Here is a 24,828-nt window from a genome sequence, read left to right as displayed (position 1 = left end):
CACTATGCTATCATGTTTACCAAGACAGACACACTGAGAATAGATATGAAGACAAATTGTCTAGAAATCAGTATGACAAATAAATCTGTGTTGTAAATACAATAAAATCCAACAATATGTTTCTAATAATCGAACAGTAAAACAATCAGATGGAAACTAGAATAGATCTGTAAAAATGCATGCTTTCATTGTGATTTATTCAATATTAAAGGGAGCCACTTTCTTCACTTGTGAAATAAAAACAATTGCTTTCAATTATATATGGTGTTTTCACATGTATATCTTCTGGCGGGTGTGGCAGAGCCATAGAATGTGAGGGAAAGAGGGTGATGAAAGTGAAGTATACAACTCAAGAGTAGAGATAGGAGGGAGGGGTTGGGAGAGAGTGAAAACATGGAAGACACTGTATGAAAGGAAAGGTATTTATTACCTGACTCATGTCATTATAATCTCTGTATATATGACTTCCATAATAACATCAAATTACCTTAATTATAAAACAATACCTCCAGCATAAACGATTTGCTTAGTGAGGAAAATCTACCACAGTTAGAACGGTTACAATTGTTAGAAACACAATACAACACTTAATTTGAAAGATAAACTATTTCAGTGTAGGTTGAATATTAATTCTACATAAACCAGTAACAATAATCCTTTCATTGTAGTATCCAATTAAGTGTTAATGTTAAATGTTGAGGTAAGAAAAACCAAGGCAATTACTTCTGGCTCAAGACTGTCACTTTAGCCTAGCTACTAAGGAGGAAACTGAGGTCTGCATGCCAGCCTGGATAGACAACTCAAACTAAGCAGCTAATGAACAGGTTAGAGGTATGGCTCCAGTGATAGTGCCAACAGTGAGTGAGGAAGTTGACTGACTGTGAGACCTGCAGTTCAAGCTCCAATAGTAGCTCAAGAAAACCATGAGGTATGTGTATTATTGTGTTTCTAAGTTAGAAACCTAACTGTAGTCATACTAGCAAGTCTTCATCTCAGATATAAAGGGAAAAGAAGATGAGTGGAGAAGGGAGAGAATGGAAGCAAAAGGTCAGGAATAAGAAGGAAGAAGAGAGGACAAGAGAGTAGTGGAGAGGAAGGGAAAGAGGGAAAAGGAAATGAGAAGAAGGGGAGAGAAGGGGAGGAAAGCTTCATGGCATCAGATTTGACAGTAACTGGTCTGACAAGATTGCTCAGTAGTAAAGTACTTGCATGCATGAGACCCTGGGTTCGATTCCTCAGCACCACATAAGCAAAAAGTTGGAAGTGTTCCTTTTTTCAATTTGTAATGTACTTACCTTGAACTGAAGAGCTGAGCAACAGCGCCCAGGCCCACAGTTCAGGACCCACGGGTGAGCTAAAAAAAAAAAAAGAAAGAAAGAAAGATTTGACTGTAACCCCATAAATACAACTCCAAAAGTACCTGCTGGAAAAAACAAAGAAACAAACAAACAATGTGAGTCTCTGGTGGATCATACCTGTAATCTTAGGTAGGTAATGAAGAGGGTGAGATCTGAAGATTGGGTCTCAAAGTCAGCCTGGGGAGGTATAGCTGTGAAACTCTTACTTCCAGTAAATCACCAGAAAACCGGAAGTGGTGCTGTGGCAAAAGTGGCAGAATGCTAGTCTTGAACTTAAGAGCTGAGGGACAGTGTTCAGGCACAGAGTTCAAGCCCCATGACCTACAATGAATAATAAATAAATAAATAAATGAACAAACAAATAAAACAAATGAAAACCTTGTATATTGAAAAACACTATGAACAAAGAAAAAATAGCATGGTATCAGAGAACTATTAGCATACCTCTAAATAGATTACTAAGCAATATGAATTATAAAATATAAAGAAAATCCTTCAAGTAATCCACACACAACAAAATCTAATTTTAAAATGGGAAAAGGATTGAAGAGACTTTTCTAAAAAGGACTACACATGTAGTTGATTAAAATATAAAAGTAGTTTAATATCAGTAGTCATGAGAAAAATTCAAATCAAAATTCCATTAAAATAACTATTTTACATATGGTATGGACATAGTTTTAAATGAAAACAACAAAAATACTCCCAAAGTCTAAAAAAACCTAGGAAAGATGTGAAAAGAATGTGAACCTTGGTTCATTTCTCTCAGGTATGTAAAACTATCAAAGATGAAGCCAGGTGCCCATAGCTCACACCTGTAATCATAGCTACTCAGAAGGCTGAGATTTGAGGATCACAGTTCAAAGTCAGCATGGGCAGGAAAATCCGTGAAACTCTTATCTCCAATACAACCACCAGAAAACCAGATGTGGTGCGGTAGCTCTAGTGGTAGAGCGCTAGCCTTGAACTAAAGTGCTGAGCTACTGCACTCAGGCCTGGAGTTCAAGCTCCTTGATAGACCAAACAAACAAACTATCAAAGATGGTATGAAGAGTCCTAAAAAGAATTAAATATAGAATTATATAGGAATATGGTCCAGCATTTCCACACTTGTATGCAACAGCAGATAAAGCAGGGAGTACAACACATGCTTGGAGAATCACTTCTCAAAATCTACTCACAATAAGCAAAACATCGAAGCATGTAAAACAATAAATATGTTCAAATGCAGGGATGAACTTTAAGTAAAATAAGCTTAATAAAACACACCAGTCATAAAGGAATAGTCATGGTATAATTTCCCTTACTGAGCTTTCAAGGATCAACAAATTTGTGAGCCCAAATGTAGGATGATTCCAGAGACTGGGATAGAGAGGAACAGGAGCTGCCTATTCAATGATTAAACAGCTTCACAGATGGAAGATGAAAAGTGTTGCAGATGGATGGATGGAATGGCCTCAAAACAGTGGGGCCCATTGTTTTATCAATGAACTGTACACATAAGAATGGCTAATGTAGCCACCCACAGCCTGAAACACAACTATTCTCCTTGGACTTGGGAAACCCAAGAAAGGTTAGTTGCCAGCCTAGGCTACATAAGAAGATGAAGAGCTTGCTGGAGGTGGGGAAGGGGGGAGTTTAGTCCAGTAGATGGGAGGGCTGGGATGGTAGGGGAGAAACAAAGAAGGAGGAGGCAACAATGTTTCATAAGAAATGTACTCATTATGTTGCTCATGTAAGTGTAACCCCTTTGTATGGTATTTTCACAATTAATAAACTTATTTAACAAAAAAGAGCCTTCTGGACTACATAGCAAAACCTGTCATCAAAAGGAACATGGAAAAATCAAATTTTAGATTTTATGAAGACATATGGGTGACACACATATCTATTTTACCTACTAAAATAACAAACAAACTGAAAGATTTTGAACACATGCTAAAACAGTGTTTAGTTGGAAATACACACTACAAATAGCATTAATAGCAAACACACATGGACAAAAAATACAAATTATTATAATCTGTGTAAGTTTTGCAGATGATTTCACTGATATTTGCTCAAATGTGTCACATATTCCTGAATCATTTCTCCCACTAGATTCCAAAGGATACATTGCCACACATGTTATTTAGTATTGAAGTTCCTGAGATTAAAGTTTACTACTTAGCAAATGTATGTCAGGTTTTGCTATTAGTGATATTTCAAATATGAAAACCACAGTCACTGTATTATTTATTTTCACAACCAGCTTCTATCTTGTAATGTCAGTGAATGCAAATAGGCAAGCAGAGCAAGAAGAAAAAGGAAAACTGCAGGAACCACATCAAATGAGGTTAAACCAGAGAAAGTTAATAGAATCTGGGAAACTCAAATTATTTTATGTTTAGCAACAATTTTCCTGTATGGTGAGTGAGAAAAATGTCAATTTTAAGAGTCTCTCACCAAAAGAAAACTGATCAGTAAGAAAATCTACTTCCCAGATAAACCATTTGAAGAAAAGTAAAAATAAGAGAAAAATGGAGGAAAGAGAAGCTGAGAGAATGAAAGAGAAAAAGAGACAGAGAGAAAAATAGACAATGAGAGCGAGAAATAGAGAAATAAAGCTAGTGAAGCCACATGCCTGTAATCGTAGCTACTCAGGTGGCTGAGATCTGAGCATAGAGGTTCAAAGCCAGCCCAGGCAGGACCATCTGTGAGACTCTTATCTCCAATTAACCACTAGAAAACTGGAAGTGGTGTTGTTGTGGCACTAGTGGTAGCCTACTAGCCTTGAGCTGCAGAGTTTAAGTATAGCGACTAGGCCCAGAGTTCCAGAACTACGACTGAAAAAAAAAAGAAAGAAGGGATGGTAAAGGGAAACAAAGGAGGAGGCAACAATGTGTGATAAGAAATGTATTCACTATCTTGCCCATGTAATTGTAACCTCACTGTATGGTATTTTCACAATAAATAAATGTAATGCAAAAGAAAGAAAAAAAGCTAATAAACATGAAAAATAGAATGAATTGGGAAAATAGGTAAGAGAACTCCTATGAGAGCACCATAGAGAAAAACAGAGATTTCTATAAATACCATCAAACGCAGCCTAAGTTTCAAGTAAAACAAAGAGCACAAAGCAGTCCAAGAGTATTTACAGAGATTAACTGAAGTACTTATAGCTGACTCAGTCCTGTAGAATATTTGAAGTTATGTTTATCCACACTATTTCAGCAAATCCTGTAAAATTTCATTAGGATAGATTAATATTACATATGAGGATGTGATGTCTGAGCAGTTGCTAGCCATCCTTCACCTTCCATGAGAAGTCATCTGCTAGGTGTCACTGAATCACATAACTAGTGGGACACCTTTCTCTCACACTAGAAAAAGTAGAAACAAACAAGCATATCTGCACTTAACTGGAATGTCAGATTTTATAATCTGCTAAATCTCCAAGCCATCTTTAGCTTTTTTTTTTTGGTGGTTGTGGGCACTGTGTCTGTGCTCTTCAGCTCAAGGTGAGCGCTCTACCATTTGAGCCACAGCGCCACTTCCCATTTTCTAGTGGTTTATTGGAGATAAGAGTCTCACAGACTTTCTTGCCTGGGTTGGCTCTGAAACCTGATCCTCAGCTCTCACCTCCTGAGTAGCTAGGATTACAGGTGTGAGCCACCAGTGCCTGGCTACATCTTTAGCATTTTTAGAAACATGTTCCTGAAGCTGAATCTTTTTTTTTTTCTCTTCTTCAATCTTAGGTTCATAATGGAATGTCAAACAAAGTGAAAAATAAAAGAATCTCACTAGAGATCTTTTCATTCTTTCTTGCTGTTGACAATGAATAAAGATTCTGGAACCATGTCTATGAGCAAAGGCAAATAAGGGAGTCAGAAAAGAACCTGTGTGATTTTACCCTAGATGTTCCTGTTCAAAACATGATATGTGGGCTAGAAAAGCCTTCCTATGGGAGAAGAATCATTCTTGTCTTAAGAAGAGCATTAAAGAGTCCACTAAAGATGTATGCACAGGGGGCTGGAAAGGTAGCTCAGTGGTAGAGCACTTGCCTCGTATGCCTGAGGCCCTGGGTTCGATTCCTCAGCACCACATAAGCAAAAAGAAAAAATCTGCAAGTGGCGCTGTGGCTCAAGTAGTAGAGCACTAGCCTTGAGCTGAAGAGCTAAGGTACAGGGCCCAGGCCCAGAGTTTAGGCCCCATGACCAGACCCTCCCCCCAAAAAAAAGAACAGAAAAAGAAACTAAAAGTCCTACAAAAGATTATAGAAAAATTGAACCCAAAAAAGGAAAACATGCCACCTGTTCACTAAAAGTAATTATCACTGAAATACACCTAGGGATATATAAACTATTTTTCTATTAAGGTAAATATATCTTAGGACTCCATTGATTATTTGTACTCTACCTCATTTATTTACATATTCAAACACATGTATGTTATGAATAGTATTTTCACACAAAGTTATAGAGATAAAATACATACAACACATATTTTTGTTTTATAATATTTCAGTAATGGTTGTCATATGGCACATTTCCCTTTATGCAAATAATTAGCCTACCTTGTACAATGACGTGCAATTTGAGTTTGAACCTGCTTTGGCCAAAGGTACATCAGTAATTATGACATAAACACAGATTGAGAAGTCCCTCACTTTCCTAAGCAGTCATATTAAAAATCATGTCCATTCTGCTGGCGATACAGGGCCTAATAAAGATGCAACATAAAATGCTGGTCAGAGGAGTGACAAAATCCCAGTCAACCATCCCCAGCTAAGGCACCAGTAGATTGAAGTCTTATGTGTTACTAAAGAATATTAACAGAAAATACACCCCAAAATGTAGATCCATCAAAATTGAAACCAACAAATTATATCACAATGTGCTTTTGCTTGTACTTATTGGTGGATTACACATATTGATTATCCAGAGTACTGATGTAGGTTTTACAATTACATAGAATGGTAATTGTTAATATAAAATACATGACCTTTACAGTGACATATACAAAAAGTGAAAATCTATTCTGTATATATCATTGAGGTTGTTTTTGCTCAGAAAGACACTATGAATCCTTTAAAAGCAATACTTGCACATTACTACTCGGTTTTTCTGTCACAAGAATGTTTTCTTACTTTGAAAAAGTTAAAAGAATTTATTATAGACTAAATGTTCACATTCACAATACTTAAGATCAGGAGTGTTACAGATTTCAATGGGGCATTTTCTGTGTGTTTTGGGATTTCGAGTGTCCTCATACACCTTAGTGACTGAACATCCTGCCTTAAAATTTTTAAGTTTTCTATTTCATATTTTTTAATTAGAATATAATCTGAATTTAAAAAAGAGCATTGTAACTGGGCTATCATGTCTAATAGCTGTAATCTTAGGTATTCAGAAGGCTGAGATCTGAGGAAAGTTAGTATTATCCCCAGCTTTAGTCCTCAGCTCCACCCAGGCCTGAGCTCCTCCCAGACCTAGAGTTCCCTCCACACAGCTGGCCACTCCCTCTCTCATCTCAGACACACCCAAGCATGTACTTAACTCACTTCCTGCCCCTAAGATTGTGTTGCAACCAGAAGAGGGACAAATGCTTGTGCTCCCTCTCCTGGGAAATATGGTCCCTCTAATAAACCTAATAATAATCTTTCGCCTCTGCTTGCTTGTGGTCCCCTGGGATGGACATGAAGAAACCCTACAAGGATCGCTGATTTAAGCCAAGGTGATAAGAAAGTCTGAGAGACTTATGTCCTATAAAATACCAAAGTAGTGGGAAGTGCAAATGTGGTTTAAGTGGCAGAACATTATCATTAAACCAAATAATTTAAAGGTCAGTTTCCAGACCTTGAGTTCAAGAATCAGGACAGGCAGATATATATCAAGGGCATTGTATTGTATTCAAATTTTAACATATTTTAACATTTTTTATATTTAACAATTATCATATTTTAACAATTGCTTTTGGTGTAGATGTATAGGAAACCTCTCTCATTTTTTTTGTCTTTGTGGGGCCTGAACTCTGAGCCTGGACACTGTCCCTCTGACCTTCAGCTCAAAGCTAGCACTCTACTAGTTGAGCCACAGTACACTGCAGGCTTTTTCTGGCTTTTTTGTTCTGAGGAATCAAACCCAGGGCTTCATTCAAGCAAGTCAAGCACTCTACCACTGAACCAACTGCCCAGCCAGTCTATTTCATTTTAAGTGATGTAAAATAGGCTAAATATATTAGTGGAGAAATTGTAATTTGTCAGAACTGACACATCAATTGGAGTATATCTGTTCCAGCAGCATTTTGAAAGTTTCAAAAGCCATAGGAAATTCAGATAATGAAAAGAGTATTAATATGTTTATATAAGACATTTTCAAGGAATGTTTACCATTCATTGGCTTCAATTCACACAAAGCAAGTTTATAAAATCACATGGTTGGAGTACCAGAATCTCTAGAGTCAGGAGTATAAATGCACAACTCCTGACTCTCCTTGTCTCGAAAATCAGAGGTTTGTAGCCACATTCTGGCACCTGGAGGAACAAGTGCTAATGGCAGCACAAACCCATGAGCCCTAAAATATCATCCACCCCAGACTGGGGAAAGATGGGAAGGGCAGACTCTGACTAAGAGCCTCACATTGCTTCATGTTTCAGCTCCCAAGTTCCCCTGAAAAAGAGAATCTGGGCTTCTACCTCTTGGCTCTGACTATGGAGTGCAAAGCTGTACTTCAGAGCACTTCCAGCAGCAAGGCAAAAGAAAAGAAACCCTAATTTGCAAACTAAGAACACCAAGAGTGGGCAAGGTGGCATTAGCGCCTCTTTCCCCCCCCCCCCCCCCCCTCTCCTGCACCTACTCCATTTACTCCAGCCCTCCCTCCCGGGCCCACACACACTTTCAAAGGATCTATAAGCAGATAGAAACTACAATTCCCAGAATGCAATGCATAATTCGCCTAGAGGTATTGGGCTTATTACAGGGTTTTGACTGGCACAAGACAGTTGATCCTAAGTGTGCAAGGATGCATGCGGACCTTTCTCTCCTAGCTGAGGGAACTTAGGTGAGTTTCTTCTGGAAAATTCAGTTTACCAACATAAATATTGTGAAACCAATTAAAAACACAAATGTATTAGGATCATTGCATAATTTGGCTTTTTAATTCTTATAATTGAGGTTATGAAACTACGTAGTTTTTATTTTTGTTTTAGTTCAAACAGTACATTCTGCTGAATGTAAATAATGTCTCCATTTTTCCTTAAAGTTTTGAATATCTCTACTCTTACTTTACAAAGGTATTTGCAGCTGGGTGCCAATGGCTCATGCCTGTAATCCTAGGTACTCAGGAAGCTGAGATATGAGGATCCCAGTTAGAAGCCAGCCAGGGCAGGAAATTTCATAAGTCCTATCTCCAACTAACTACCAAAAAAATGGAAGTGGCTTTGTGGCTCAAGTGATAGAGAGCTCACTTTGAGCTGAAAAACGCAGGGACAGTGCTCAGGCTGGGTTCGAGCCACAAGATTGATCAAAAAAAAAAAAGTACTTGCAGACAGTAAACTGATTGATTCTGGCATCATCTTCCCTTGCTCTAATATTTATAGTGGAATAAAATAACAGAATTTAAAGACAGATATACTTCATAATCTTTGAATTAAATTGATTTGTCAAATTCTACTGATTACTTCCCCCAAAACTCCCAAATTCCATATGTGAAATTTTAAGGAGTTTTTGCTTATTTGTGTCTGAAATTTGCCTTTCCTTATAAAGTTTTTCCCTCATTTTGTTGTTGGTCCTGTGGCTTGAACTCAGAGCTTGGGCACTGTCTGTGAGCATTTTCTGTGACATACTTGCCTTTCCTTTATTAATTGTTTCAGGGGACTAGTGAAAAGTTTCCTCCCAGGGGTTTCTTAAAAAAATGGTACTCCTTCTCCAAGACTCTTCAAAAAAATGGTTGTGTAGGTAGATCAGGATGAATGTGGGAGGTGGTAGAGTTTAGGGTAGGTCTATGTTCATGTGAAGTTTGATTATTTGCTCCAAACCAGTCTGATTTTACTTTTCTGTTTTGCATATTCTATTTTGTTTTGATTTTCTACCTCTTCTCTGACCCTAGAAGTTCCTGTCAGCATGTCTAGGCCACATACCTAGGGGTCCTCAGACTTCACTTCCCAGATTGTATCCATTACACTGTGGAATAAATCTTTTTCCGCCCTCCCTCATATCAGACATTCTAAGCTTGTCTCTTAAGAGTCTGTTGTAATTGTTGATGATCCTTTCCCCACATCATGATTGGGAAGGATTGTGTAGGAAATTTTCATGCCTGATATTCAGTCCTCCAGTGTAAGGGTTTTCCATCCCTCTTTTAGTGGATCTTAGCTATTCCTCATGAAAATGGAGATCATGAGGCACATTTGGATGTATAGACGGCAACATTGGAGCACCTATAAAATATGAGGGAAAAATAATTATTTCTTTGTGTAAAAGTTAAAAGTAAGTTTCTGAGAGGTAAAATGTGTGCTTCCTAGAGTAGTTGTGTCCCATAGTTGTCATTGTTCTTGGTTATATTTTTCAAACATTCATTTTTAAGTATTATGTTTATTGTATTAGTATAAATAGAATTTACTTCCTACATTATTTTTGAATTGTTCATTGCTCACAGATGTAAGTCTCATTATTATACAAATATTGTATCCTCTTACTTCATTGATTACAGTTATTGACTATTGTAGATCCTGAGGTAGAATGTACACAAGTATGATAAGGTATTCAGGGATAGATTATGGTTCTGACTTCCTCTGTAGGAAAAGGTGAACCAATGGAAAAAGATGGAGCTAATGCATAACACTTGTAGAATTCCTTTGGCAGGAGATGTGGTGCATCCCTCTTGGGTTCCACTATGCCCAGTGATTCCCATGGTTGCGATGATCCATCGACTTGGAGGGCCTGTGGTTTTCACATCTTGTTCATTGTTCTTCTTGTAGCAATCTCCCAGTATGTAAGGCATGACTGGTCTCAGAGGAGTGACATGATCAGTGGTACCTTGCTGGCTCCCATGTTTGTCAGTTTGTGTGGACAAGCTGACCCAGACATCTTGAGCCTGGCTGCTGCCATGAGGCCTATTTGAACTAATGCCTCTCACCATCCCATACATCTGTTTCAGAGACCTGTCCTGTATCATGGTTTTGTATCATTTACTGTGCAAACTTGTGTTATGTATCCATATATACTAGTAGTTGGGCTGGGTATGGTTTTCAAGGGTGGGGTGGTGTTTCATGCCTCTTGCAGGAATAATTGTGTTCTCACTAATTGCATGAGTAATCCTAGCTTACTATGCAATCCTCTTAACTTACATTACATGTTCAGTTGATAGAACAATGGTATAATAAGTTTGGGTCTCGGTTTGCTATTAAGGTTCAGAGGACTCTTAGCCATTGCTGCAGATTTTGGGGAATAATGGTTGACCTCATTATTGCTACCCTGACTCTTCTTGCTAGCGCTACTGCTTCTCCTGTGATCCTTGTAGAAAGCATACATACAGCACAACATGTTAATGCTTTAGTTTAAAATGTTTCTGGTACCCTTGATATTCAGGTGGGATTAGATAAAATGATTGTGATACTCTTTATGATTTGGAAACAGCAATGATGTATGTTGATAATCACATAGAGCTGCTAAAGACCCAGTTAAAAATGATGTGTCTTGCTAATTGTCAGTACATCTGTTTTATGCCTCTTAAATATGATGGATACATGACTTGAACCAATATCCAGTGACATATTTGAGGAATCTTGCCCTCTGATAATTTAAGCTTAGGCATTATACAGCTTCAGGGTCAGATATCTGGTATTGGTCACTCCACCACACAGGCTTAGCTGTATCACTACTCCATTACCTGCAGGAATTCAGCTGGGGAAATAACAATCTTTTTGCTTTTTCTTAGGCATTTTCCTGTTTATTGTTTTGGTATTTCTTTTTTCTTCCATTCTTCCTGAGATGTATGATCTGCTGATTTTCCAGGTTCAGGCTGATAGACACTTGCTCAATTTACAAAATGAAAAGGGGGGAAGTGGTGCAGACCCTGAGGTACCAGGAGCTGGCAAGGTGTGATCTAAAGCTCCACAACTGAGGACTCTAACCTTCAAGGTTATAAGTACTTGCCCTTTTTGTAGGAGGTAGTGTTCCTTTTAGCTTCTGGGCCTGGAGGCTTACCTCTAGGTGTTTGGTGGGCAAAGGTTGAAATGGAAGGTGGAAAGATGCATATGGTCTGCATTTGTTGGCACAGTGAGTCCTGAACAATGTGATGGAAGCACTGGACAGATCTAGAAAGTGTCTATAGCTAAGGTTATTGCTGGAATAAAGAGAGATTCATTATGGCCTTCTCTCAGTCTGTTCCATTGTCATACCATTGCCCTTCCAGAGCACTGTTGGTGTTGTGGCTGTTCCATAACAGTGGTAGAGTGCTTACCTAACATGCATGAAGCCCTTGTTCAAATCCTTAGTACCACATACATAGGGTGCTAGTTTTCAGCAAAATTTTAGGGACAGTGTCCAGGCACTTAGTTCAAGCCCCAGGGCTGGGACATAAAAGAAAAGAAATACAAGCTGGGTGCTGGTACCTCATGTCTTTAATCCTAGCTATTCAAAAGGCTGAAACCTGAGGATCGCAGTCCAAAGTCAGCCAGGGCAGCAATGTCTGTGAGACACTTATCTCCAATAAAAACCAGAAAAGCAGAATTGGTGCTTTAGCTCACAATGTAGCGCACTTGACTTGAGCTGTAGGACTAAGGGATGGTTCCTAGGCTCACAGTTCAAGTGGCATGACCAAAAAAAACACAAAAGGATAAAAGAATAAAGAAATTCATCACAAATATAGGCTTGAACAATGAAAAGTATATTTCAGGGATGGGACAGTGGTTCAGTGGTAGAGTGCTTGCCTTGCATGCATGAGGCCCTGGGTTCCATTCTTTAGCAGCACATAAGCAGAATAAGCCAGAAGTGGCACTGTGGCTTAAGTGGTAGAGCACTAGCCTTGAGCTGAAGAGCCGAGGAACAGTACCTAGGCCCAAAGTTCAGGCCCCATGACCAACAAAAAAAAGAAAAGAAAAGAAAACTACATTTCACAGATACTGTTTGAAGCACCCCAGTTTTATCTATTTGTCTCTCAGGAATTTAGTTTTAGGGAGGATTATTTTTATTTTGGTTGTGGGGCTTGAACTCTGGGCCTGAGCATTTATCCCTCAGCTCTTTAGCTCAAGGTGAGCACTCTACCACTTGAGCCACAGCTCCATTTCCAAGGAATTTACTTTTAAAGAATGAAATTTTTTTTCTTTATATTGTTATAGGTGCTTTTAAGTTGAAGTCTATACATTCAAATATGCTCTTTGATTCCCATTTTCATGAGGAATAGACACGTGGACAACACATACACTGGAGAACTAAAATCAAAAGTGAAAGTTTCCAATCCAATCTTTCCCAATTAGTTTTTATGGAAGGGATTACAAAAAAATCACAATAAAGATCTAAGAGACAAGTGTAGGTTCTCTGATAAGAGAGAGGGAGACTGTTGTAGACCCTGGGGTGCCTGCCAGAAGCAGACAAAATGTGAGCAAAGGCTTCAGGGCCATTGACTCCCACCCTCAGGACTGCAAGTCCTTGCCCTTTCTTGGTTTGAGGAAGTGTGTGTTCTAGCTTTTTGGCCTGGGGCTTTAACTCTCTGGAGGCTTGGGTGGAAAAGATGTATTGAAATAAAATGAGGAAAGATGTGTGCTGTTTGCACTTTTGGGCACAGTGGGTCTAGACCAATATAACGCAAGCATTTGACAATTATAGCAGAATTGTGCCATCAGCCATCTCTCTGTCTCCTTAATTATCATCCCATTGGCTCTCAGAGTCTTTGTTGTGCTCTGATGGGATTGTGGCAGGAGACAAAGATTTACTGCATACTTTAATGGTTAATGTCTGAGAAGACAAGTCTGAGGTCCCCTAGATATGTAGCCTAAAGCTACTGAGAGGAACTGTTAGGATCAGAGAAGAGGTAACAATTCTAAAGAGATTTGCACATGCAAAATGGAAAGACAAAAGCAGACTGATTTGCAAATGATTAAGCTTCACATCAACATAGCCTAGCCTAAACTTCACTCTTCTATCTCTCCTGCATTCATCCTGACCCCCCTAACCACTATCTCTTTGAAGGGAAATGGAGGTGATGTGCCTTGTTCATAAAAATCCCTGTTTGAAAAATTATCACTAGTTACCTGAAGAAATTATTAAAGGAAATGCAAATAGAGCATAGCAAATGCTTACAGACAGTGCCCAAGCTCTGAGTTCAAGCCACAGGACCAACAACAAAACAAAACATAAAATCCTTAAATGAAATACAAAATTCAGAAAAAAACAAAAACTCATTTGATTTAATCGATAAAATTGGGGAGTTTCTGGAAAATTAATTGTTAGATTTTGTGAAATCCAAATCACCAGAAATATTATGCTGCATACTTACCTAACAATCTCACTATTTTATGCCAGTGTGTTCATTACAGCAATGGGAAATGACCCAGGTATAAGTTTAGTGGTTGTGAATATCTTTGTAAGGTAAGAGGGGATGTATTAAAAATTTTTAAGACAAAAGAGAGATATAATTTACATTCAGCAGAATGCAGGCATTGAATAAACAGAAAGGTATAAGCAATGCAGTCTCATATCCTCAATTTCATTACTAGAACTAAGAGTAAAAAAGCCAATGTAGCCAATTCTCCCCATATATATCCATTTTCTGGTTGGTCTTATGTATTTCAAGAGGAAACAGTGGTTTTCAAGAAGAAACTGAGCTTAACTCCCACAGCAGGGAGAGAAAAGTCCCAATGCAGAAGAGCACACTTGTTCCTAGGTGTGTAGCAGGGTGGCACCGAGCATTGTGGGAATTGTAGTCACCAAGGAGGATATTTTCTTTGAAAGTTGTTTTTGTTTTTTGGAGGGTGGAGGTGGGGCAGAAGATGCTTTTGCGCATGTGTTTCCACGCCCACCATGCGCGAATTAAGTCTGCCTCTTCCGGATTCTTTTCCTTTGTGTTGCTGCTGGAAGTGCCCTGAAGTACAGTTTGACCTTCCATATGTAGGAGCCAGGAGGCTGGTGCCCAGCTCTCTGCAGTGGAGCTTGGGAGCTGTAACTTGAAGGAATCTCAAGCTTTGTAACTGATGTCAGGTAGGAACTGTGCGATTGCTGCGGGAGTCTCCCCTCCATGGGTTTCTGTTTCTTTTTCTGTTTCTATTTATTTGGTGGGGCGTGAACTCTGGGCCTGCAAGCAGCATTCCTGAGCTCCTCAGCTCAGAGAGAGAGGTTTATACTTGAGCCAAAGCACCTACTTCCCTCTCCACGCTTTTCTCCAGTTTGGGGTTGATAATTTGCTTGAGGTTCAGGAGTTTGTGCTGCCGCCTCTGGGCCTTCAGATGCAAGAACCTGATTCCCAAATGTCTGAGAGCAAGCTGGGTGATTGGCCAGACTAGGAGAGCCCAAGAGCTGTGCATTTTTACTCCAAGAACAAGGGATTCTTCTATTTACTCATGTGACTTTATTTGTTTTGCCCAGGTGTATGAGGAGTACAGGAAGAATTCTAGTGAAATTGTGAGGTGTGTGCCTGCCTGAATCCTCTTACACTGCAATTGTATTTGGGGCTTCTGGGCTGTTTTTCTTACAGATGTTTTAAACTATTTGGCTTGAGTTTTTATTTTCCTGGCTTGAGTTCCCAAGCGTTTGAACAGGATCCTGTTTCTAGACATAGTTGTACATGGGATATTGGAGTAGTGAGTACTGGGCCTGTGTATTTAGGAATGAAGCCTAGCAATGTTTGAAACAGAGCACCCTATGAATAGGAATCTCCATCCTAAATGAACAGACCTTGTCAATTCTGGGAAGCCATATAGAGCAGAAGCAGAAAAGCACAGGAAGGGGAAGATGTTGCTAGCTTCCTTTGCCTTATGCAAAAATTGTTGCCACTTCCCTGAGCACCAGATTTACCTGGTACTCTTTCCTATGCCACTCTCAATCACTTTTTGCTGTTGCAACATTTAAACTAATTTCTTGGAGTTGTGATGTGATGGATTGAGGAATAAACCAGAGCGTAGTTATCACAGGGTACTTGAGGCACTGGTTTGAGATGGTGGGGCAATTATTTTGACTGAAAGTATTTATTTATGTACAAATCCCTAATCTTCTCACTAGTTTATGCAGCCTGTTTCCACTAAGACTTTTAGTATGTAATCATTGAATCTTATCTTAAATGTGCCATATGTGGATTTGCTAATGCTAGCTCTAATCAGTTGGTTGTGCCTGGTAGTTCAGAAAGTGTTGGTCAGGGACCTTTGGTCTTATAAGAAAAATAAGCGAAGAAAGCTTGAGGTAATATGTCTTCTCAAGGTTGTATGCTTTGTAGATGTTACCTATCATCAGTTGTGTCACTCCTATATTGTGTATTTTATGTTGTACATTTTTTTAGCCCTGTATCTCCAGTAGGATGGCCAAGGTTCTTCCCATGACTGTTTAGGAAAGTGACCATTAGGAACTTCTCAAACCAGGGTTTACATCATCTTTACTCATGTTCTTGTGGCCAAAGCATGCTAAATGTCAAATTACAAGTCATTGCATAGGTGTGCAATGGGTACAGTGAAATTTGCCATTTGACAATCATTATTGAAATAATATCACACCATAAATATGTTCTGTATATGTTTTCCTTTATAACATTTGATAAAAAAAACTTCTGAGTTACATCAGACATGCATTCCATGGAGTTTAAATATGTACATCAATGAGGTAGCACATAAATTCCAATGGATTCCTAGGATACCTTTGCATTAAAAGTAAGCAGTTCATACATCCTGAAGTACATTCAGTAATAACTACTTTTAGTGGAAATGTGATATGTTTTTGCTTTTAATTGTTCATTTTTTTGGGGGGGGAAACTTTCATTTTTACAAATTTAGTGAGTACATAAACATGGAAATTAGTTGCTTTAATGATATCTATGTACCAGGAAATGGGCTGGATTTGTGTTTATAGGAGACATTAATGCTCTTCTTGAGACATTAAAGATTCTTCACTTATTAGAAAGCTTTATGCTTTTCCAGACCATGTATCATGTTTGCAAGAGGAAATTTTGGAGCAAAATACTCACAGATTCTTTTGTGAATATGTCATTTGCCTTATATCTCAGCCATGCTTCCAGAATCTTCTGTTCATTGTCAGCAGCAAGAAAGAATGAAAGGATCTCTGGTGAGTTTTTTTTTTCAATTTTTATTTCTCATTTGTTTTCCATTCCATTATATAAACCTAAAGATGTTCAAGAATTAAAAATCAAGGGGGTGGGAAGGTGGCTCAGTGGTAGAGCGGTTGCCTTGCATGCTTGAGAACCTGGGTTCCATTCCTCAGCACCACATAAGGAAAAAGAAAAAAGCCGGAAGTTGTGGCTCAAGTGGTAGAATGCTAGGCTTGAGCTGAAGAGCTGGGGGACAGCGCCCAGGCCCGGAGTTGAGGCCCTTCGGCCGGACCCAAAAAAAAAAAAAAAGAATTGAAAACAATACCAGCCACACAGATTCAGCCTCAGGAACATATTATTAAATCAGATAAAGATGGCTTGTAGATTTAGCAGATAAAGATTGCTTGTAGATTTAGCAGATTAAATGGTTATATTCTTTCTAAGTTGAATGCAGATTTGCTTCAGAATGTCTATGTTTTGTGTTGTCATAAAGTTGATTCACACTTGTTATGTGATGTAATGACACTAAGGAGGTTATATCTCATGAAAGGTGGATCCATTGCAACCAGATCACATCCTCATGAGTAGCATTAAGCTATCTCAATGAAACTTTCCTGGAATTGCTGAAATAGTCTGGTCACACAGATCTTCATGTTTTCTTAAGGAATGCTTAACTTATATGTACTTAAATTAATCTCCATATCTACTTCTTGGGCTACTTCATGGTCTTGGTCTTACTTGAAACTATATTTGTTGCTAAACTTTATGGTCTTCCTACAAAACCCTGTTTGTTTTCTAAAGTATCCTCACAAGATTACTTTCCTCTATATTCTCCCTCAATTCTTGATTTTCTACTGACTAGTGTTGGTTATTTTTCTCTTCCTCACTCTTTGTATGTATCTTTGAATCATTTTTTTTTACTTTTTTCATTCCATCTTTCCTCCATATGTGTCTCAGTTGTTTCTTTTCTTCAAATGGTCTATCTGGGAGCTAGTTTTTCTTAGTGATCAGTTTTACTTTGCTGACATGGCTCTTATGATTAGCATTTTTTCTTACTCATTGTATAGGAAAATTGTTTCCTAGAGAGTTCTACAGGATTCCAGAACCAAAGACAATTAGAGAAACACAAAAACATAAACAGATAGACTTAGTGGAAATTAGGGTTTTGAAGACTCTCTGGCACTTGGTCCCTGGGTGCCAGCATGCAAGAATATTTCCTTGAGTGCACATAGGGAAGATTACTATTGATAACATGTAAAAATGAAGTATCTATATTAATATTACAATCAGAGCCACAACAGGTTGTGAGGGAAACATATTTCCTTATTCTCCTGAGACAGAAGACTGGTGCCCAGAGAAAATGCAGACATGAAGTTCACCTTACCTAGCCTTCAAGGTCAACAGCACCTCAGTTTCAGCTGCTATCTTTCCAAAACTAAGGAAAAGGCCTTCACTCCAGTTTCTGAACCCTCTCCAGAATTCTCTTTTAAGCCTTCTGCAGCCAGCTGTCAGTGCTCTCAGTGCTGTCAGGCTGGAATTCCAATCTCTCAATCCTTTTCCCCCTGCAGGTCAACTTCAGAGTTCCATACAGAAAAGTAGTTCCTTCCCCCAATTGATACACTACAAGAAAATTTGATTTCTCCTGCTTCTGTTATCTGTGGTCTAACTTCATTTGATGTGGTATTCAGTTTTGTTTTTCCTTCCCACTGCTTTTGAATATTTTCATTCACTGCCAGTTTAAGATTTGAACTACTTTTGATAAAAAAAAAATAATACTGTGATGAGGTTTTCTCTGTTAGAAATATCACTTGTTGCAAAATTTCACAGATGTTTGCTCAGGAATTTATTTTGATCTCTGAGGAATTTCACTATTAACTAACAAAAGTGGAAATATATCCTTAGGGATCTACTGTTGAAATGACTCAGGAATATGTGCCACATTTGATCATTTGGTCATATTTATAATTTTTGTCATCTTGAGTGTTCCTTGACCCTGCATAAATTTGCCTCCACCGTCCATGAAGGCCTATTAAAATGAAAATCGTGTCAAGGAACATTTTATTCCCCTCCAACCTATATTTTGTAATGTAGAATGTAGGGAAACTTTACAAAACTTCATGGTAGCAGTTCTTTTTTATGTAGGAAGGAAATATCAGGGTATCTATGACCACATTTCAATATTTAGTATTTAAACCAAACATGGTTAACCTAAGATATTTTTTTCTTTTTTGGGGGGGGTGTCCAGTCGTGGGGTCTGAACTCTGGGCCTGGGCGCTGTCCCTCACCTCTTCAGCTCAAGGCTAGCACTCTACCACTTGAGCCACAGCGCCACTTCTGGCTTTTTCTTTTTGCTTATGTGGTGCTAATGAATCAAACCCAGGACCTCATGCATGCAAAGCAAGCGCTCTACCACTGAGCCACCTTCCCAGCCCAACCTAGGATATTTTTATATGGGAACCAAATCAAATCTTATAAGGGCCCCAAAAATCATTAGCTTCTTTCTGAAGTACTGCTACTGTGTGTTTTAACATTCATGTGGACACTGCTTTTCATAGATCTCGTCATGTTCTATGTTCTGTATTCCATGTGATATCCTGAATGTGTTCTCTTTGCTTATTATAATACTTGTTAATAGTAGATGTAAATAGGATTTATAATGATGCAGTATATGTAAATGCAGGAAAAATATTTGTGTAATTCATTGTTACCCTGATATGTACTAAAATTTTATCAAAAATGATAATATAATTTTTAAGATACCTCCTTAGACTTATTGTTGTCATGCCTGATTATTGTCTCCTTAGAATTTTTTTTTTGGGGGGGGTCTGTTCCTGAGGTTGAACTCTGTCTGGGTGCTCTCCCTCAGCTCTTCAGCTCAAGGCTATTGCTCTACCACCTGTGACATAGCGCCACTTCTGGCTCTTTTCTTTTTGCTTATGTGGTGCTGAGGAGTAGAACTCAGGACCTCATGCATGCAAGGCAAGTGCTCTACCACTGAGCCACCTTCCCAGCTGTCCGTAAAATTTTTACCTTGTCTCTATTGCTAGCAGCAGAAATGTGTTTGCATGCATTAGGGAAACTGTAATTTTTTACTGGTCTGGGCTTCAATTCTGGGCCTGGCTGTTGTCAATCAGCTCTTCGGGTCAAGGTGAGTGCTCTACCCCTTGAGTCACAGTGCTACTTTCAGTTTTCTAGTGGTTTATTGGAGATAAGTGTCTCCTGCACTTTCCTGCCTTGACTGGCCTTGAACCATGATCCTCAGACCTCAGCCTCCTGAGTAGCTTGGATTACACGCATAAGCCACCAGCCCCCTACAAATCTGTGTATTTTTAATGACCAGGTTTATATATTGTCAAATATTTCTAATTTGCTATTTAATCCTCCCAGGGAATAGATAACACAGCAAGCTGTGAACCTTTTATGTCAGACAAAAGCATACCTGCAGCATAAAGAAATTCCATATTGGAGTTCTCATAACCCAGGTCTGATTTCTTGATGGATATGTGCCATTACAGAATTTGATATCATTTGAGGATGTGGCTGTGGACTTCACCTGGAAGGAGTGGCAGGATCTGGATCCTGGTCAGAGGACACTTCATAGAGATGTGATGCTGGAGATCTATAGCAACCTCATGTCCTTGGGTAAGCAAAGGTCATTTTTATTTGGAAGATCAAGTGCTTTTTATTTTACTAGACATTAGACTGTTTATGTTATTTAGGGATAAGATTCCAGTCCATGGGAAGTGTCATTTTTTTCTAAGGGAAGCTTCAACTTGATTACAAGTAACTCAAGAGCTAATTTTATTCTCACTCTTTAAGAAAGCAAATCAGTAGTTGGACAAAAGTCCTAAACTATGTTCCCCTAATAGTAGACTGACTTCCCAGACTTGGAATGATTATTGTAGGTGGATCTACAGTCTAGATAGAATATACATTACTACTGATTATGATGTGGAAATCAGTAGTTGAAAGTGTGTATTTTTAAGCCAAACCAATATAAAGTTTAGTGCTTCAAGCTTTGAATTCTAGATACTCTGGAGGTTGAAATCTGAAGGTTTTGGTTTGAAGGCAGCAACTGTAGACAAATGACCATGAGACTCTTATCTTCAATTAACCATTCAAATACTAGAAATGTAGCTAAGATTCAAACTAGTAGAATGCTAGCTTTGAGCAAAAGAGCTGAGTTCAAGCCACACAATTTGCACAATAAAACAAACCTGGGGAAAATCCACAATTGAGCTGTTAAGAATTGAGAAACCATGTGATGGGAAGGTGGCTCAGTTGTAGAGCGCTTGCCTTGCATGCTTGAGGCCCTGTGTTCGATTCCTCAGCACCACATAAGCAGAAAAAAAAGCTGGAAGTGACGGTGTGGCTCAAGTGGTAGAGTGCTAGCCTTGAGCTGAAGATCTGAGGGACGGTACCCAGGCCCAGAGTTCAAGCCCCACAACCGTACCCCCCCAAAAAAAACAATTGACAAATAAGATTTAGTAGCAACCTTGGAAACATGATGTCTGCGACCTTACATTAATGATGACCCAGCAAGATCAATACTTCTCCACTATTTCTTAATCACAGGGCTTGGTGTTCCTAAACCTAAATTGATTGTCAAGCTGGAGCAAGGTGCAGAACCATGGATAAGGGAAGGCTCAGAAGAGAATTTCACAGGTGAGTTAAAGCATTTTGAATGGTAATGATGGGTCCAGAGCCCAGTTGGTCTGTTTAACTTGAGCTGTACAGAGCAATAGTATTCCTAGTGCCCCTGAGTCATGTATGGCAGAGAAGTAGGTGATCCTTTTTCTCAAGGAATTGTCAATCCAGAATTCACGTGGAGACAAACTGAATTTGGTGTGCCAGTGTAGTTATTGTTAGCAATTCTCTTGTCTTTAGAGAACTCATTCTTAAAGGAAAAAACACAATGAGAAATGTAGAAAAGGCGATCTCATTTTCCTTTAAACTAGTATTATGCAGGTAGGAGGAAAATAGGAGTATGCTAGGGCTGCTATCCTCTGATCAGGACAATTTCTTGTCAGTGGTGCTGGGCATAGAGTGAAATTCAGAATGGAAGCTTTAAGAGTACGTAGATGAATAATTTCAGTAAATATTTCCTGGAGAAAAATAGAAAAATCTGAAAAACAGAAAACATTGTTTTCTATTGTAAAATATCAGTACTACTTTCTTAATTACTACATTGTGTAGAAAAGTATATATTCTGCATAAAACAATGCTTTGATATTTGAAAATCTTGTAACAGAAAGTGAGGAAATATCTTTACATTAAGGAATTTATGGATCTCATTTATGTTTTTGTCTATTTTTCTATTATTCACTTTAGATGTCCAAGAAATGGAGGATGTGATTAGCACCTGCCAGGAAAATCACAATAAGTATCTCTCTGAATTAGCAATCATGAATAGTAAACCAGGGGAGGAAAAAGTGAGACTTATAAGAAGTTTTAATTTGAGCTCAAAACAGAAGTCAGACCTGATTAAGAATAATGGGAACTCCTTAGGGATGAGGACAGAAAAGCTCACTGGGTGTCAGAACATGGGTGCTTTCAGTGAACCTGGTAAGATATGTGCTGCATATAGACCTCATGTGTCGTCTGTAGTTGAAGAATATAAACAGTGTGAAAGGTCTTTCACCGAGATGACACACCTTATTCTCCCTCAAAGAACACAAACAGGAGAAAATCCTTATGAATGTAACATGTGTGAAAAGATTTTCACCTGTAAGGCATATCTTACTGTCCACCAGAGAATCCACACAGGAGATAAACCATTTGAATGTAATGTGTGTGGAACGTCTTTCACTCAGAATTCACACCTTACTGTCCACCAGAGTAGACACACAAGAGAGAAACGTTTTGAATGTAACATGTGTGAAATGTCTTTCACCTGTAAGTCAAGCCTTACTATCCACCAGAGGACACACACAGGAGAGAAACCTTATGAATGTAACGTGTGTAGAAAGTCTTTCACCTGGAAGACACACCTTACTGTCCACCAGAGAACACACACAAGAGAGAAACCTTATGAATGTAACATGTGTGGAAAGTCTTTCACCCAGAAGCGAAACCTTACTGGCCACCAGAGAACACACACAGGAAAGAGACCTTATGAATGTAACGTGTGTGGAAAGTCTTTCATCTGGAAGACACACCTTACTCTCCACCAGAGAACACACACAAGAGAGAAACCTTATGAATGTAACATGTGTGGAAAGTCTTTTTCTGGCAAGCCAGGCCTTACTGGCCACCAGAGAACACACATAGGAGATAAACCTTATGAGTGTAACATGTGTGGAAAGTCTTTCACCTGGAAGTCAAACTTCATTGTCCACCAGAGAACACACACAGGAGAGAAACCTTATGAATGTAACTGGTGTGGAAAGTCTTTCACCCGGAAAGCACACCTTACTTTCCACCAGAGAACACACACAGGAGAGAAACCTTATGAATGTAACTTGTGTGGAAAATCTTTCTCCAGGAAGGTACAATTTACTGTCCACCAGAGAACACACACAGGAGAGAGACCTTATGAATGTAACTTGTGTGGAAAGCCTTTTACGTGGAAGTCTTCGCTCACTGCCCATCAGAGAACACACAGGAAAGAAACCTTATGAATGTCATATTGTGGAAAGTCTTTTAGATAGCAGGTATGCTTTACTCTCCACCAGAGAACACACATAGGAGAAAAACCTTATGAATGTAACATTTGTGGAAATTCTTTCATCCAGAAGTCAAAGCTTACTGGCCACCAGAGAACACACATAAGACAGAAACCTTATGAATGTAACATGTGTGGAAAGTGTTTCACCTGGAAGTCAAATCTTACTGTCCATCCAAAAAAACACAGAAAGAAAGCTTATGAATGTCATATGTGTGGAAAGTCTTTCAGCCAGAAGCCAGTCCTTACTGTCCACCAGAGAGCACACACAGGAGAAATTTTATGAATGTAACCTATGTGGAAATTCTTTCACCCAGAACATACACCTTTCTCTCCGTCAGAAAAAACCCCACCAGAGAGAATTGTTATGTATGTAGCAGGCATGGAAATTCTTTCACCTGGTAGGCACACCTTAACATCCATCACAGAACATAAGGGCAGAAACATGAATGCAACTAGATTTCACAGCTTAACACACATAAGTTGATTCACACAAATGAAATAACTTAGGATCGTACCAAGTGGGGAAAGTCTTTCACCTCTAAGAAAATTGAAATTGCAACACAGGACCCAAACGGCATAGAAACCTTATGGTATAGCAGATGTTGAGTCCTCCAACTAGAAGACACAGCTCAGGGTTCATCACAAAACACACAGACACACACACACACACTCACACAACAAGAGGAGAGAAATCATATGTAGGAAAAATAAATGGAAAGGTTTTCAAGAAAAAGTCATAACTCAGTTTGCATCAGAGAACAGACACAAGTGAGAAAATATAAATGTAAAAAATGTGGATAGGGGGCTGAGAAGGTGGCTCAGTGGTACAGTGCTTGCCTTGCATGCATGAGGCCCTGGGTTCAATCCTCAGCACCACATAAGCAAAAAGAAAAAAGCTGGAAATGGCGCTGTGGCTCAAGTGGTAGAGCATTAGCCTTGAGCTGAATTGCTGAGGGACAGCGCCCAGTCCCAGAGTTCAGGCCCCACAACTGGACCCCCGCCCCCCGAAAATGTTGTTAGTGCTTTACGAAGTAGTCAGGGATCCAGCTTCATCGGACACACACAGTGGAGTAATCTTAAAAATATTACAAATGTGGAAAGGCTTTGATCTGAAAGGAACAGTTCAGTGTTCATCAGAGAACTGACTCACATAGGAGAAAAGAAAGTAGTGCACAGAACATTTTTGAAATGATTTTCAATCAGAATTGAGTCTGCAGCATATGTGAGAGCATACACAGGAGAGAAATTATGAGTATAGAAAACATTTTGCCAGAAGTCCCATCTGTACAGGTATCAGAGACCTGGACACATTACAGAAACTCTATAAATATAAACATGAGAGGAAGTCTTTCAACCAGAAGCCAACCTTCAGCAAGTATTAAAACATTCACCCAGGAAAGAAACCCAATGTAGGAAAATCTTTGTCAGAACAACCTCTGTAAGATGCTGAGGGGATGTGGACAGAAGGGAACCTTACTTCCTTGTTGGTGGGAATGTAAACTTGTTCAACCACTTTGGAAAGCAGTATGGAGGTTCCTCAAAAGACTTCACATAGAACTCCCCTATGACCCAGCAATC

The 24,828-nt window shown here is 39.0% G+C and overlaps 2 protein-coding genes across 2 annotated transcripts in view; both read left to right on the top strand.

Moving 5' to 3' along the window:
• The window catches only part of LOC106000991 (zinc finger protein 260-like), a 28,464-nt gene extending 4,812 nt beyond the window's left edge, over nt 1–23,652 (top strand). Inside the window, 2 exon segments of the mRNA XM_013036183.1 lie at nt 22,316–23,519; nt 23,522–23,652. Coding sequence (XP_012891637.1) covers nt 22,316–23,519; nt 23,522–23,652 — 1,335 coding nt within the window.
• The window catches only part of LOC106000994 (zinc finger protein 182-like), a 74,289-nt gene that overhangs the window by 31,811 nt on the left and 17,650 nt on the right, over nt 1–24,828 (top strand). The window lies entirely within an intron of this gene.

The sequence above is a fragment of the Dipodomys ordii genome, unplaced genomic scaffold (assembly GCF_000151885.1).
Source record: "Dipodomys ordii isolate 6190 unplaced genomic scaffold, Dord_2.0 Scaffold256, whole genome shotgun sequence".
Classification (NCBI taxonomy): Eukaryota; Metazoa; Chordata; class Mammalia; order Rodentia; family Heteromyidae; genus Dipodomys; species Dipodomys ordii.
This window is presented reverse-complemented; position numbering and strand designations above follow the sequence as displayed.